This window comes from Ips typographus, linkage group LG7, assembly GCF_016097725.1.
Source record: "Ips typographus isolate SLU linkage group LG7, UJ_Ityp_2.0, whole genome shotgun sequence".
In the NCBI taxonomy this organism is placed as follows: domain Eukaryota; kingdom Metazoa; phylum Arthropoda; class Insecta; order Coleoptera; family Curculionidae; genus Ips; species Ips typographus.
In genome coordinates, this window is record NC_138428.1 from 355,366 (window position 1) to 371,714 (window position 16,349).

General features: G+C 37.3%; 2 protein-coding genes across 2 annotated transcripts in view; one reads left to right on the forward strand and one right to left on the reverse strand.

The window, feature by feature from the left end:
• LOC145731502 (glutamate receptor ionotropic, kainate 2-like) overlaps positions 1-12,415 on the forward strand; it is a 72,140-nt gene extending 59,725 nt beyond the window's left edge. The window contains 11 exon segments of the mRNA XM_081983310.1: positions 47-202; positions 3,688-3,891; positions 4,750-4,953; positions 5,080-5,184; positions 7,046-7,303; positions 8,247-8,444; positions 8,496-8,676; positions 8,729-8,938; positions 9,631-9,778; positions 9,827-9,932; positions 11,449-12,415. Coding sequence (XP_081839436.1) covers positions 47-202; positions 3,688-3,891; positions 4,750-4,953; positions 5,080-5,184; positions 7,046-7,303; positions 8,247-8,444; positions 8,496-8,676; positions 8,729-8,938; positions 9,631-9,778; positions 9,827-9,932; positions 11,449-11,514 — 1,836 coding nt within the window. The 3' untranslated portion in view covers positions 11,515-12,415.
• A 3,410-nt stretch (positions 12,416-15,825) lies between these two features.
• LOC145732011 (mitochondrial import inner membrane translocase subunit TIM16-like) lies at positions 15,826-16,348 on the reverse strand. Its single transcript, XM_081984026.1, has 2 exons — positions 16,105-16,348; positions 15,826-16,055 (listed from the first exon to the last, which is right to left on the reverse strand). The coding sequence occupies exons 1-2, from the start codon at positions 16,310-16,312 to the stop codon at positions 15,835-15,837; spliced, it is 429 nt and encodes a 142-aa protein (XP_081840152.1). The 5' UTR covers positions 16,313-16,348; the 3' UTR covers positions 15,826-15,834.
• Position 16,349: the final 1 nt, after the last annotated feature.

Below are 16,349 nucleotides of genomic sequence, written 5' to 3' on the forward strand. Positions count from 1 at the left end.
AGTGGTGTTGTTTAGACTGTGCTCGGCTAAGTGACTAATTTGCTAGGCTGAGCCGGCTCTAATGTACGATTCGGTTTATGTGTTTGCCAAAGGCCTTGCGGCCATGGATTCCGGACACTCGATTAAACCGACGAACTTGTCCTGTGACGTTGAAAAGCCTTGGGACGACGGTTTGTCCCTGTACAACTATTTAGATTCTGTGGTGAGTTTCGGCTTAACTGTATTTCGATTTAGTCGCAAATCGAATTTATATAGTTTTTGCAATTTTATTTTGATGACTGTCGAGGACGTGCCAGTCCGGAAAATGCACCGGCACCGCGTCCGGAAAACCTGCCGGATTTATTATTTCGTTGGCTGAGAACTTGACAAATCGTCCTGGAAACGACGGTTCCCCCGGAAAATGAACTCGCCGGGATTTTTCTATGGAAATTGGGTCCTTCACGACTCTACGCTATTTTATAGCCGCCACTGTATAATTTATAACCTCATTTTGTAACACCTTTTGTATGTACATCGGTCGGTTGGAGTTAATCCGTGTCACTCACTTAACAAAACATCTTAGTTATGAATTTTGTTATCATTTTGTAATTCTTGGCAAACTTTAAAAATCCAAAAAAGTATACAGGGTGGTCCAGTTTTAAGTGTCAATAATTCACCATTTGATAGCCAATCAAAAAATAAGTTGACTTGCATTATGTCATTTTTCTGAAAAACGTTTCCTAAGGAAGATACAGTCCTCCAAATTTTAATTTAAAAAATCGTTTTATAGTTTAAAACTGAACATCCAAGACTTGTGAAAGTCTGAATAGTCTAAAAACTTTTTTACTACTAGGAATGGTCTTATGATTCGCTTTCTCAGACTGCCATCCTGGTTGAGTGGCTGAAACTGGCATTCAAGAACTAAAAAAAGTCCGGAAATCAAGACAAAGATTGTATTGTGCATGAAACTCATTTTTTACTACTAAAAATAATATAAAAGTTGACTTTTAATGCTAGACTAGGACTAAAGAGAGTCCAAAAGTATATTTTCAAGACTTTAATTGGTGTACAACTTAATTTTCTTCAACTTTCAACAAGTCAAGAAGTAAATTAAATTTTCGGACTATTTTATTTCTAAAAATTAGTTCTCAAGACTATTATTGTAGCATTTGGTACCAAAATTGTTTACTTTTATTACTGAAGAAACTTGACTTTTGGAAATAGTCTTAAACTCGATTTTTCAGTCTTAAAAAGCACTAAAAACAGTCTGAATTTCTTAGAGATGCTACAATTTATTGCACCTATGAGTGTACAAGTCAATTTAATAGTGAAGAAGCTTGAAATAACATTTTCAAAACTATGGTCAGTGGACAAACTGGCTTTTAGGCCTGATAAGTCAAAAACTTTGTAAAGATAGTCTTGAAACTCGATTTGAAGCACTGAAAACAGCCTTAAAACACTAAAAACAGTCTAGTTTATTAAGAAATACCCGAATTTTTAGCACTGAGGTGTCTAGAAGTCGATTTAATAGTGACAAAGCTTGAAATGCTATTTTAAGTCTATGAAGAATGTAAAAATTGTTTTTTAAGTTTGCTATGTCAGTGAAGATAGTCTTGAAACTCGATTTTCCAAGCTGAAAGCAGTTTTGAAGCACTAAAAATAGTCCAGAATTCGAAGAAAATGAAAAGCAAAGTAAAAAGCACGAAAAGTTCGTTTTCAAGGCAATTTTCATGAATCTAATGTTAATGTCCTGCATCTAAGACTATTTTCAAGACTAAAATATTGAAATTTGTCTTAAAATTATGAAAACTTACTCCAAATGCAAATTTTAAGCTTCTGATGTCACTTTTCATTAGTTCAGTCACATTTTGGGGTTCAAGTCAATTTTTAAGGTTTAAATGTATGAATTTGTTGTAACAAATTCTTGAAAAAGTAGTTTTTATGTCTACGAGTCAATTTTCAGTATTAAAGTCTTTCGATTTGCATGAAAACTGGCTACAATAATATTTTTTAAACTTCTTAAGTGAATTTTCCGTTTCCAAGACAATTTTTAAGTTGGGTTGGGTTAGTTTTGGTTCTTTGACCGTAATAACGTGTAATAAAGTGCTTGTTCCAAATTTGATCAATATTGTTCCAACGGTCTGACAGTTATGACAAAAAAAACGATTTTTTAAACAGAAATTTGAAGGACTGTATTTTCCTTAGGAAGCACTTTTCAGGAAAATGACATAATGATTGTCAACTTATTTTTTAATTGGCTATGGATTGGTGAACTATTGACATTTAAAACTGGACCACCCTGTATAAGCTAAAATTGGATTACACACGACGTGCAACATTACAATTGGAAAATCGCTTTTAAAACAAATGTTTGCCATATTCTCACAAGTTTGTTTTGAGTTTTAGGTCACTATAACCTATTTTCGGTTTAACTAAACAATTTTTAATTTTTTAAATTAAAATACTAGCAAAATGTCACTACTCTGCTGATATTTTCGGTAATAATTACGGCTGCAAAGCCCAACCCAACATAAAACTATCCGAGAAAGATTTACAACAGTTGCAGTATGTCACACAGAGACAAAAAAAGGCTTGAAAGCATTAAAATGCGTCCTCAGGCTAGGCACACATGCAAATTTGCCAGAATAATGTTAGTTACATGCGCTTTTAATAATTTCCACTGACAAAACCAGACGAAATTTTATAAATTCCCTCCACACAATACAGGAAGATATAATGAACTTGTCAAACTCGAAAAAAATCCAATTTTAATGAAAAAAATCCTTCTCGCCCGTACTATAACTATACCAAAGCGTTATGTTTGCCATTATCCGGAGAGTTAAAGGTTACGATCGATTTTATAACCTTCCGGATAACTCCCCGAGTTAATTTAATTTCCTTAATTTTATTATCGACGCTCGATATCGTGCTATTTCCGTTATTGACCTGTGGGGAGTTGAATTACCTGGCAAAACTCCCCCGGAGCTTCTAGTCAGGTTCTTAAAACTATCGTAAATTTGCTGTTTACGAGAGTTTTCTCTAAGAAACTTTGCTTAGAATCAGTTTTATGGTTCGGCGCTTATCTGTGTTTTACGTATTATCAAACATTTACAGTTTTAAAGTAGGTTGGTAAATAACAATTATTTATGAGAGTTATAAGGCGCTAAGCTTAAGAGTCTAAGGGAGGTAACAAAGATTACGTTAGCCCCACCCAGTGTTTTTAACTCCGCCCTTAACTCTCTCTCTCTCTCTCTTAATAGCCACAACTCATTTTTTTGAGTCTTAAGCCCTTCCCACTAATTTTAGCTCCGCCCCTTACTGGCTCCCTCTATCTTTTGGTGTTTGGGCAAAAACTATTGCTACAATGTGCACTGGAGATGTTAAGCCCCGCCCACTAATGTTTAGCCAAACCTAGTTCTGTCAAATAACTGTCAACACTATTACTAGTTAGCTGCAAAAATTAGGCTCCTCCTATTATTTTATTTGCCACGCCCAACATTTTGAAGGCACCTACTGTATTTGTGCTTATTTCATTGGTGTAAACATAACCAAATGAGTGTAAAATTGGCTTTAACAGGACATGAACACAATTTTAAACTTTTAATGAAATAGGTTAGGTTAGGTGGAATTTGCTGGACCAGCAAATTCCACCACCCACCTGGACCACAACTCATTACTACCAACATTATATAAATGTACTTTTTCCAGACTAATCTACAGGGTTTAACCGGCAACTTAGAATTCCAAGAGGGTAAACGCACCAACTTCAAAGTGGACTTGCTCAAATTGAAAAAAGAAGAAGTGCGTAAAGTGGGCACCTGGACACCGGACGAAGGAATCAACATAACCGATCCGAACGCTTTCTACGATCAACACGCCCCTAATATCACTTTGATCGTGATGACTCGCGAGGTAAACATGCCAAATTATCATTAACAACAACAAAGTTACACTTTGAACGCAAATATTTGCGCCTAAAATGTAATTTGCATCTTTTAACGAATTTATGATGGAGTTGACGTTGCCGAAGCTTTTTTAAGTTAATTAGCTAGCGAAAGAAGTTTCCAGACTATGCAGCAGTTGAAGTAGCCGTTTAGAAAAGAGGAAGTAAGCAAACTTTCGGTCCCGGAATTACAGTATACAATAAATTCCGTTTATTGAGCTGCAATATCAATAGCAACTAGGAAAGTTTCTAACTGTATATCAAGTCGCTTTCGCAATTTCTCGATATCGATTTTATTTTGCCTGGACGGTTTATTTGGGTTTGTTCTTCACATTTTTTTACAGTTCTGTAATGTTTATTCTTCAGAAACAAAATAAGGTTATGTGATCCTCACTCTGTGTATATTCTTAATGGAGAGTTAGTAAATAGAACCAGGAAACCTGGGAGGCAATTTGTTGTTTCAAAACTATTTAATTAAGTCGATCAAAACTAGACATGAAAATTACACAAAAATGTTATTAATACAGGTGGTTGTTAGATATTCAATTAATTTACTGTATAAACCGTACTTCGTACGTTGCACATCTTAATAGAAAATGGATTACAGTCAAAAGATATCGAGCTGAATTTATGTTACACCTGGCAAGTGCACGATAAGTCGGTAAACCATGATCGACATATGGAAGACATGCTAAACAAGTGAAAATAAAGTCGAATCTATCTTTGTGTATGTGCGGCAGGACGGCAGGAAATGAAAATTTCCTCTCGAACGCTTATTTTATATCGTGAAACGGGAAATGGAAGTTTTTGTTCTTGTAAACTTGCAGGAACGGCCCTACGTTATGGTGAAAGAGGACCAGAACCTGACTGGGAACGCTCGCTACGAAGGGTTCTGCATTGATTTGCTCAAATGGATCGCTGGCCAAGTTGGGTTCCAGTATTCCATCAAACTGGTACCCGACCACATGTATGGAGTGTACGATCCTGAGACGAAACAATGGAATGGAATAGTCAGGGAGTTGATGGAAAAGGTCAGTCAAATGATGGGGATAAAGGGGTTTTTTGATAGAACTTTTTAAGTTCCAATAACCCAGATCGATGTTGCCAAATTGTGCAAAATATTTAATAAACTATTTGATCAGCTTTTTCGTTTTTAGAGGGCCGATTTGGCGGTGGCCTCAATGACAATCAACTATGCGAGGGAAAGCGTGATCGACTTCACTAAACCTTTCATGAACTTGGGGATCGGAATTCTGTTCAAGGTCAGTATATATCACTTCCAGAACGAACTGCAAAAGGGAGTTTCCTTCGTGTCGGAATTCGTCGATAAATCACCCACTTTTCTCGTTTGAAACCTCGCACGGTTGCTAACTCATCAGGAATGTATTTAAACCGGATGTACGAGGGTTGTTCCCGAATTTTTTCGCCCAAAAACCAGTACAGTCACATGTTTGACACGTTGGTTCATATCCAATTTATCTGACAAGTCACGTGACTGATTTCCGCATATACAGAATGTGCTTTTAGCTTTTTAGCTATTTTTCTATCTAGAAAAATCACCCTGTGTATTAGTTTATGGGTAATTTTTCTAACGAATTTTACTGTTACATTATAAAGACACTTTCTATGATTTTTTTGTCTTATAATAACCCTAGTACAGGTTACACAAAAAGAATGAAAAACGATAGCAAAAGCAACACAGAAGAAAGTAATTAGAAGCATTTTTTTTTTCAAATAGCAGTGCATCGCGTGTTTTTTAAATTGAAAAACTCTGGCAACAACGTACCGAATTTCCTCCAATAGAGATTAATTGCGGGTAATTAATCAAAAATAGTTTTGCTGCGAAAATTACTACCAGGATTAACTACGATACATCAATACGTAAGGTCGTAAATTTTGCTCGGCCGTATCATATGCTTCCATTAGTATATTGCACAAACAGCAAGTTACTATTAAATTACTTGCAGTAAACCATGCTAATTACGCTGGAAATAAGCATTTTCGAATCAAGTAAATATTGACTAGCAGTTGTGAATTAATTCAGCTTGTTGAAGTTTTCAACTCAAAACAAATTAGTATGTCACTTTAAAGTTCCAATAACGTAACCAGGGCTGTATTAAACGTGAATTCTTTTTGAGATATTTATGGTCGAAATAAGCTGTCTTCGGGCTATTTGGGACACTCTGTATATACACCATATGGGAAGTGCCCCAAAACTAATTAACTACTTCTTCTGTTGTTATGTACTTTAGCAACAATGCAAACTTCTGCGACTATAGCGTCATCTCAACGTACTCTGACTTTCCGTATACAGGTGTGGTAAATCCAAAAGCGACCATAGGAAAACCGTGTAACGGACAGAGAAACGTAGGTAATTGCATGCGCGGGAGAAAGACAGAAAACGAAAAAAATATCAAGTAGGCCATATTTTTAGCGCGCTGTTGCCAAACGCCGTAAGTAAGTTTGTCGAGGGTATTGAATACTTACGGCGTTTGGCAACGGCGCGCTAAAAATATGGCCTACTTGATATTTTTTTCGTTTTCTGTCTTTCTCCCGCGCATGCAATTGCCTACGTTTCTCTGTCCGTTACACGGTTACCACACCTGTATATTTTCAAAGCCCTTTTGGGGCTAGAAAAATAATCGAGCATGAAATCCATCGTTTAATTTCCAGGTTTACGAGAAAATCTCGTAAATTTTACAGTATTGCCTCATAACCCTTTCGCGGTTATATTTTATAATTAATATCTCCCCTTTGGGGGTATAATGTTACAATAATTAAAAACTTGTCTCCCTTCCTTCCCCTAACGGGGGAGAATTTTCATTTACGGTGGCGCCAACGTAGCGTTTATATAATTGCTAATTTCACCTGGGTTTCGTTTATTTATTTGCCGGAAGGGGTTGGGGGGCGGTTAATTCGTCGAAACTACCGCCACAATTTTGAGGTATTCCAATTAGTGCAATTACTCTGCCAACTCGTTCCACTTTCTAAAATGTAAACATCGCCCGGAAAGGGTTGTAATGATGTTATTAAACGAGCGTCACATTTGTAGAGAATTACAAGGAAGTGTGTTTTGTTGTTAACAATTTTGATGCATGAAGAGATTAACAAGTCATATTCTAGATTCCTACCAGTCAACCGACCAGATTGTTCAGCTTTATGAATCCATTGGCTGTGGAAATTTGGATCTACGTCTTAGCTGCCTACCTTTTAGTATCCTTCACCTTATTTGTCATGGCCAGGTTCTCTCCTTACGAGTGGAACAACCCTCATCCCTGTCATCAGGACTCGGATATAGTAGAGAACCAATTTTCGGTGTCGAACAGTTTTTGGTTCATCACTGGCACCTTTTTACGACAAGGTTCCGGGTTAAACCCTAAGGTTCGCTCTTTTTCAGCATGTTCAAATTTTGTTTGTTATCTCACCCTTACTACCAAGTTAATTTCTCCCCAAAGCTACATTCACAACTCTCCAATTATAAGTGCGTAACCTACTGTGCTGTGATTTACACTTTTATAGTTTTATGGAAAAACCGTCAAAATGCCAGCTGAAAGAGCTATAAAATGGTGTCAACCTTATTCCTTTCAAACTCAGTTTAGTACTTTTAAAGCTTTAGGATACGGAGTTTCACAATTGACACATTTACGACAGATTAGATTGCATCCGAAACAGACTGTCAAACGTGTCTCAACTATCGTAATCAACTGTAAATACTCTGTTAAGTAAAATCAATGTTTTAATCAACAAATTTGTGCGGAATTTTGAAAAATTGAATAACTGTGTATGATCTAATTTGTTTTAAGCAAATTTAGACTGTATAAACACATGTGGTTGTGTATGTAGCTTAACATCCTTCATTTTTATGGTGTCAAGGAGTACAAACGACTCCCTTCACCACTTTTCTCCTTCCTGAAACCGCTGGCCATCGAAATCTGGGTATATATGGTAGCGGCTTACGTGATTGTGTCCTTAACCATCTGGATCGTAGCCAGATTCTCTCCAATGGAATGGAAAGAGAGAGAGCTATGCGATGAATGTTTGTTGAAGAAGCTGGACTGCGGAAGCAATTCCTCTGGAATTGGTAGTGATGAGTCTGATGATGATCACGAAGTGGTGACTCTGGATATGCTGGAAAATGGGTTTACTTTGGGAAATAGTTTCTGGTTTGCTATTGGAAGTTTGATGCAGCAAGGTTCAGATTTAAATCCTGAGGTATTCAACTGTAGGCCAGCTTCCTGAACGCCAAATCTTCCCATCCACTTTTTTTATGTTCTTCTTGCTTTCTTCATTTTGTTAGTTTGGAGATTAACAAACTGGCTTTCAGGCAACTTCCACTAGAATAGTAGGGGGAATTTGGTGGTTCTTCACTTTGATCATCATTTCATCCTACACAGCCAATTTGGCAGCATTTCTCACCGTGGAACGGATGATCACTCCTATCGAAAGTGCCCAGGACCTTGCGGAACAAACTGAAATTTCGTATGGTACTCTAGAAGGTGGCAGTACCATGACGTTCTTCCGGGTTTGCAATTGCACTAAAGAGTGTTCAAACCGACTAAGTGGGAATTTTCAGGACTCAAAAATTGGAATTTACCAGAAAATGTGGAGGTTCATGGAAAGCAAAAAGCCCCCAGTTTTCGTCAAATCGTACGAAGAGGGTATCACCAGGGTGTTGCAGGGCAACTACGCCTTTCTTATGGAGTCCACCATGCTAGATTATGCGGTTCAACGAGACTGTAATTTGACTCAAATTGGTACGTTGATCAATTAATCGTTTTACTGAATATGTTATCCACAATTCTTTAGGTGGTCTTCTGGATTCAAAGGGTTATGGAATAGCTACGCCTAAAGGAAGTCCCTGGAGAGACAAGATTTCCCTGGCGATTCTGGAATTGCAGGAAAAAGGAGTGATCCAGATTCTGTACGACAAATGGTGGAAGAACACGGGAGATGTGTGCACCAGAGATGACAAAAGCAAGGAATCCAAAGCCAACGCACTTGGTGTCGAAAATATTGGTTAGTATATTAATGAATTTGAAATAATTATCAGAAAGTGAGTTGGTTAAACAGTTTAAATGAAATATAGTGGATTTTATAAACAAAAATATGAACAGAATTTAGTTAGTCACGTGACATTATCCAGCTGGGTTAAATACCCATATTCCTTGTCTACTATAAGGTGTTCCATTTAAATCAACCTTAATTTGTTTCTCTACTAATCATATTATCAGACACTTTACACTAATCCCTCTTAGGTAGGCTGAGACAAATTTGATGCTAAATATCTCGAAAACCAGCTTGTCAACACAAATTTATGTCAAAAGGCATTTAAACAAATATGTTTTGTGTGATGTTTTTAAAATAATACAAAAACAGACTGCACTGTAACATAAATGAATAACAAACTGATGATACACCTTTAAATCGTCTCTAAATCAACTTTACAATTTACGATTATTATTGCATCAATTTACGGGTTTTGCATTGATCTCCCCCCTGGTTTGGTCAAACTTTCAATAGAATTTGCTCACTAAGGGTTATAATTTAAAAATCCCTGAAAGTTGGGTAAAATCTGCGTTCAACAGGTGCCACGGAAAACTTTCCAACATTTCCGATTTTGATCACATACACCTGTTTAACACCCTGAAAGATTTATTGAATGGCATTAAAAGTAGTGTAACTCTGTCAAAAGCATTTTTTGATTTCAGGTGGAGTTTTTGTAGTGCTACTTTGCGGTTTGGCCTTAGCCATCCTGGTAGCCATATTGGAATTTTGTTGGAACAGCAAGAAAAACGCTCAAACCGATCGTCAATCGCTCTGCTCAGAAATGGCCGAGGAACTCAGATTTGCAATGAGGTTAGTGCTGGCATTTTATTTCAAACACACATTATAACCGTTGTACAGGTGTCACGGCTCCAGACAAAGACCTGCGCTTCGAAGAAGCTGCACCAGGTGTAGTCCGGCAACCACCTACGTTCCTGCCGCCTTAGATCTACCCCATTTGAATGGGGTAAGTATAAAACGTTATTTTCGGTAGTAAAGTGACAATAAATGGGATGGAATAGAATTAGTGGAAACCAACCCTTTTTTGGATTAAACTTCATCTATAATGTTTTTTTAATCGGATTTAACGTTATCCGGTAAGGCTTTACATTGTTCCAGTTATTTGCGAGGCTTTAATCTCTTCATAATTCAAGGGGGATGGTTTTAACGGCTTCCCTTGAAACAATACGTTTTGCCCCTTCATTCACGCGTATACCCAATGTGTGCCAAAAATAGTGTGCATTTTAAGTGGTTAATAACAAGTTATGTAAGTAATTATAATCCAGTCAGTATGACAGTAACACTGACTGCAAACATTTGGCTTTGAGCCAAAAAACTTTGGCCTTTACAGCTCCATGGAGCCAAATTTGACAGCTCTGACGTTAAGGAACATATTTCTGTTTTTTTACGTCACGTGACAGCTGTCATAACTGTCAAAACCCGTTTACCAGTAACCTGAAACTATATAATTACAAATAGTTGCTTATTTGAGGAATAACACTTTACGCTGTGTTTACACCTCCACGGAAGCAAAGTTGACATTAGGGACGTTAAGGAACATTTTTATACTTTTCTTACGTCACGTGACAGCTGTCATAATTGTCAAAATTCACTTACCAGTGACCTGAAGGTACAAAATGTCAAATAAATGTGTTTCTTTTAGGAATTGCACTGTAAGTTATGTTTACAGCTCCATGGAGCCAAGTTTGACAGCCCTGACCTTAATGAACACATTTATGTCAAGTGACAGCTGTCATGACTGTCAAAACCCGTTTACCAGTAACCTCCGAAACAATAAAATAATAAATAGTTGCTTATTGGAGGAATAACACTGTACGCTGTGTTTACACCTCCACGGAAGCAAAGTTGACATTAGGGACGTTAAGGAACACTTTTATACTTTTCTTACGTCACGTGACAGCTGTCATAATTGTCAAAATTCACTTACCAGAGACCTGAACGTACAAAATGTCAAATAAATGTGTTTCTTTTAGGAATTGCACTGTAAGTTATGTTTACAGCTCCATGGAGCCAAATTTTATAGCCCTGACGTTAATGAACACATTTATGTCAAGTGACAGCTGTCATGACTGTCAAAACCCGTTTACCAGTAACCTCTGAAACTATATAATTACAAATAGTTGTTTATTTGAGCAAATTTGTTTTCGTTTTCTGTCTTTATTCCGCTATGTTTTTCTGTCCGTTACACTGTTTTCTTATGGTCAGTTTTGGATTTACTACACCTGTATAAGTAAAACGACGTTTACGTTTTGTGTGACTAGAGAGTTTAGGGTAATACAGTGAGGTTTTGGTCTCTAAAACTCTCAAAGTTATTGAAGTAATACTGTGTACCAATAGGTAATTTTTTCCAAGTTAGAATACTTAGTAAATAACGTTTAGTGGGTGGAGCTTGAATAAACTTTAGTGGGCGTGTTAAACACGCCCACTAAATATACCATTAGCAAGACTTTCTAAAATTGTAGGAAGGAGTTATTCTACCAATGATGGACCTGAAAAAATCCCCAATCACTTACGACATCGATACATAGCGACGCGTCCCCACTGGGGGATATTCGACGTTCGCCTGCACCTCCACCACAATCAGAGACTGTTGTGGCGGGCCGTCCACCACCACCCTAAACTATAAAGTGGGCGGGTCCGAATCGATGAGGTGTGCCACGCTAAGCCGCGCCTCCTCGTTACGTCGCTTCGTTTCGATTGGTGATCGCGTCAACTCGGACAGTAGCGCCGAAGATACTTACCACCAATCAGAGCCGTACGCGCAACAGTGCGACGTTGTCGTGACTCGGGGGGCGGGCGGTAAAATTTTAGTGTCCGGCACTGACGTTCCCGATAAAATACTTTGGAAGTTTGACGACATTGGCGGAAACAATCCGGATGTGGTGGCGCTCCCTGATTCTATGGTCAATCGGACTACTACTTTGTGATATACTTTAGTGACGTTTTAAGCTCATTAGGTAGGTAATTGACTGATACGTTTAAGTGTCTGGTTAACTGTGAATAGTGCAGACCGGGTCTTGGCACCGAAAATATTTAAAAATGATTTATTTGAGCGCGAACCGTGCCAAAGTTGCTGGACGGCTTACCGAGTTTCGTTGCCCATAAATACTCGGTCCGGTTATTACGGTTCCGAGTGATTGTTTATGGGCAAAAACTTGCAAAAGTATTCGAGTTTTACGAGAATTTACGACCCTCGGCTGAAAGTACCATAAAGTGTTCGCGATTACCGTTCAAGCGCTACCACTATTACTATAATCAAAAATGTTGTACATTTTTTAAAATTTCTTGTTAACAAAAAACAGGTTTTTGATTCAGTTAGGCTTGTGAGGCAGTATAGACTTGTTTTATTATATCAAAATGTTTATTTTTAACTTATTGTTATCTGTTGACGATTATTTTAATGAATAAACCACTATTTTGATGTCGTAATTTTATTTTTATCTTTTACACTAGTAGTTTGTGATTGGTCAAAAAAATGAGCAAGCTGAAAGCTGCTTTTTTGAACTAATTGAAGGTGTTTCAAAATGTTTCACATATTAATAAGTGACAAACTGGATTTCATTCCAGATTACGCTACGCTACTTTGGGTATATTTACCAAATTTTGACATGTTTACACTATATGAAAGAGGAAATAAAAGTGCACGTCCACGTACTAAATTTAGTAAAGTTGTGGCATACAATTTAGCTGGTAATAGCCGCACAAAACCATTCTAAGACGGTTTTCCACATAATATAACGTTGCCAGTAAAACTGTAACGTTCCTTGCTACATGCATTTCAGTGCATTTTTTTCTGGGACAGTTTAAGCATGAAAAACGTCTTAAACCGGAAAGACTGAATCGATCGAAGCAAATTTAAATCCGTCAAGTGTACCCGGGCTTGCTTTACCTGGTTATTTACATAATTTAATAATATTACACGTTGGGGGAGAACTGAGCCGCCGGATACCCGCATACCATGCAAATACAACACCCGAGGAACACGTTGAATTATTTCAGAAATTTAGACTATGTTTTAATTTTGTTCGATATATAATCATGCAAATATTTGCATAGATTTTAATGAGAAGTTTTGCATATCTGTCTAGCCAGAATTCTTACAAAATGCTGAAAAGTGGCTGAACCTTGATCCAGTCCAGTCTAATATTTATTTGACATCAGTTACGTTTAGTACGACTCGTGAAACAACTATTAAATAATAGAGGTCCTAACCAGAATGAAAGAGTCGTTCCTTTATTTAAAGACCAACGAGATTTCCTTTCGGTCTTTTTGGTCTTGGAACTATTTACTATTCAGCCGGCATAGTTTCATGGCTTCCAAGTCTAAAATAGATGGCTTATGCAAATGGGAATGGCGCTCATTTTTCCCCAACTTTTTCCCTCCCCACCTTTCCGATAGTTAGGGAACTTATAATCGACTTTGTTACGAGGCAAAATTGGATGTTCCTTATTGATTTCACCGAGATCAGTTTGCGCTTCTAGATGATTAACTAGAGGCGTTTTCTTAATATTTTTTTACAAGAATAGCAGTTTTCAGCATACTGATACTAATTGTGACCAAACATTGTTTTGCTTTATTATGGATTTCCTTAGTAAAGAGTCAGTAAAAGAGGGTGAAAATTAGTTTCCAATTAGGTTTGTCTTCTCAAAACCGAGTGAGGGAGCGCCGTAATCCTTTTAGTTCTGTTCCCTCTCGTTAGTCTTGTGAAAACAATGGTCCTTACTCCTCTACAGAGCGGTATTGTTGCCCTTTGGGGCATTCTATGGAATTGTCACTTTGAACAAGTCACAGAGCGAATAATTAAAAGTCATGTGTTGCTGTGTATAATATACCAGAGTGTTGCCCAAAATAGGAAAACTTTGTTGAATTATTTCCCATCTTTTAGACGGATGAAGGATGGGAGTTTTAAAATCGTATGTTACAAAATTCACACAAAACAAGTTAAACGGGAAGTTTTTATTCAAAAAAAGTGGAACGCTATCAATTTCAAGTGTAGATAAACAGAGGACGAGTGTTTTCAATTTGCGGTGCAATTATTTAAGTGTAATCTGGCGAGTCGGATTTTAAAACGGCCTCTTCTGTTCCCCTATCTGCTTTTTGTGAGCCGTCGAATAAACGGTGTTTCAGCGCTTAATTGCTTCTATCTCGTGGACGTGTTTAAGCAAAATTTATACTTTTTTTCCTTGGTCACAAGAGCTCCTGTTCGTAAATTGTCATTGGTCAAGAGTTTGTTTTCAAATATGAAAGTTATTCAGACATTATCAAAGGCGATGAAGTTCGTCTGCTGGAGCTTTTGTTCCAAAAGTTTTTTATTTTTGTAAAGTTTTTCATGATTCACGAACCATTTGCGTTTAGAGAGAAAAAAGTCAGAGACGGTCAAACAGCATATCTAGTCCGGACGTGGGTAGCACTAAATTATTTTTTTCGGTTTTATACGAAGGCTTATCCCAGTTTTTGGCCCCCGAACGGAACGTATCCGTTAAATTAAGCGGTTTGCCCCGGTCCCGTGTCTTTTTTTCCCTCCCAAACTATTCCCGACGTTTTCGGTCCCGAAATGAATCTCCTAGATAAGATTGGCCCCGTTAAACGATCGTTCTCGTTTTTGAAAAAGAACGCGGAACGTTTAAGAGGTGAATAAATAACCAGAGCGGTCATAAATTCGTACGAGTCGCGCAAAACAGCACGAAAATTCTTCTTGGCCTGTATGAATAAGAGTCATCATGAGGAGAAAAGCCTGATTTATGGCCTGGCTGAATTACCGCCACCAGATATGTAAATCTGACACATATTCCAGAAATTTGCTCAACGTCTTGGGCTATATGTATTTCAAATTCTTACAGGAATCTTGTCTTATTCATCACGTTATAATTCGATTTCTCCCAACCAATTCCTTTTGTGTGGACGCCTTCCTTTATTGAGCAATTTTTCCCCAAAAAGGAATTTATTAACTGGCACCTTAATGGTTTTTAGTCGTTGAAATTTCACACCTCAATTGGTCTTGTCTTCTTATTTAGTCCCCTTTTTCACTTTTCAAGGAAGGGAGGAAACATTTTAGGTTTAAGTTCTCCTCTCTTTCTAGTCTAAAGTGTTCAAACAAAAGCTCTATTTGACTTTTTACTTTATAAAACATCTTGATATTTTTCCTGGTTTTAGCTGCAAAAACCCACTTTAAATGTTAAAAAACAAAATAAGCTTTAGCATACTCCATTCCCAAGTGTTCAAACTAATTAGAATCTCTCTTCTATATTAATTAGTACGCGCTAATTTCGTGAGAAAATTTAATTAGACAGCCACGGATGACGCTTAAATTTCAATTAAAAACTTTCCGTCGATCGCACCTAAGGTAAAAACCCAATTAACGGTGTACAAAACTATTCCAACTGTGCCACTTGCACGAAACTCGGCCTCTTTTTCTGTATTTTACTGCATTTTCCAGTGCGAAATTTACTTGCGAAACTGACTTAAAAACTAACTTTTCCCAAAAGTTTTCCGTCTTAGTTTCAAGTCGTAAAGCCGACGGGAATTGGGTGTTTTGCTTCTCGGAATCCCTGCATTGAATTCCCAATGACCGCTTCAACGACCATTTTAATTTTGTATAAGTCTGACAAAGTTTCGGTTATTGTTTGAAAACTCCTAACCCGCGTCGCTTTGAATGTTTTCCTTGGAAATTTAAACCGAACTAGTTTGTTACAATCTTAAATCTGATAGCTTAACTATGTTGACAGGTGTTTGATTTTTCTTTTAGTTTTACTACAAAGTACTCTTCAAATAGTATTCCAATTCATTAAAATGCAACCCATATTGATCAATCTAACTTAATGTAAAATTTTAAAAACTCCTTTTCATTATCACTCTATAATATTTTTATTAGGATTGTTTTCATTCAACAGAACGTAAGTAAAAAACAAATACTGAACACCACGTTCCTTACACTTGGCGGAGTTCTCCTTCACCTTTTGCAACTCCTTTTCAATCACTTCTTTAGCCCTGACCACTTTGGACTTCAGATATTTGAAGTTCTTGTTAACTGAGAGTAGATGTTTGTACCTTTTGTCCACCATTTGTGGGTCTTAAATTTTGAAAATGTTATTCAGTAAATGCTTTTTGTGCGCTAGTACCTGAATTGGAAACGTCGAGAATCTGTTGAGCTTCCTCCAAACTCATCCCAGTTCCTTTCCTCTCCCTTTCCAGCTCCGCTTCCTTCTCCTGATACCTGATCCTAGCCAACTGCCTGCTCATCTCAATTTCCTCCTGTATGGACTTCTTAACCGAATTAACCAAAATTTTGACTCCATGGTACAATACCCGAGGCAAGGATTTAACCATGGTCTGCCAGTCAAAATTTGAATGTTGCCACCAATCG

Coding starts and splice junctions, on each gene's coding strand:
- LOC145732011 (XM_081984026.1), bottom strand. CDS start 16,312: ATGGTTAAATCCTTGCCTCGGGTATTGTACCATGGAGTCAAAATTTTG. Junction 16,056..16,104: donor TCTCGACGTTTCCAATTCAG/GTACTAGCGCAC, acceptor TCAAAATTTAAG/ACCCACAAATGGTGGACAAA.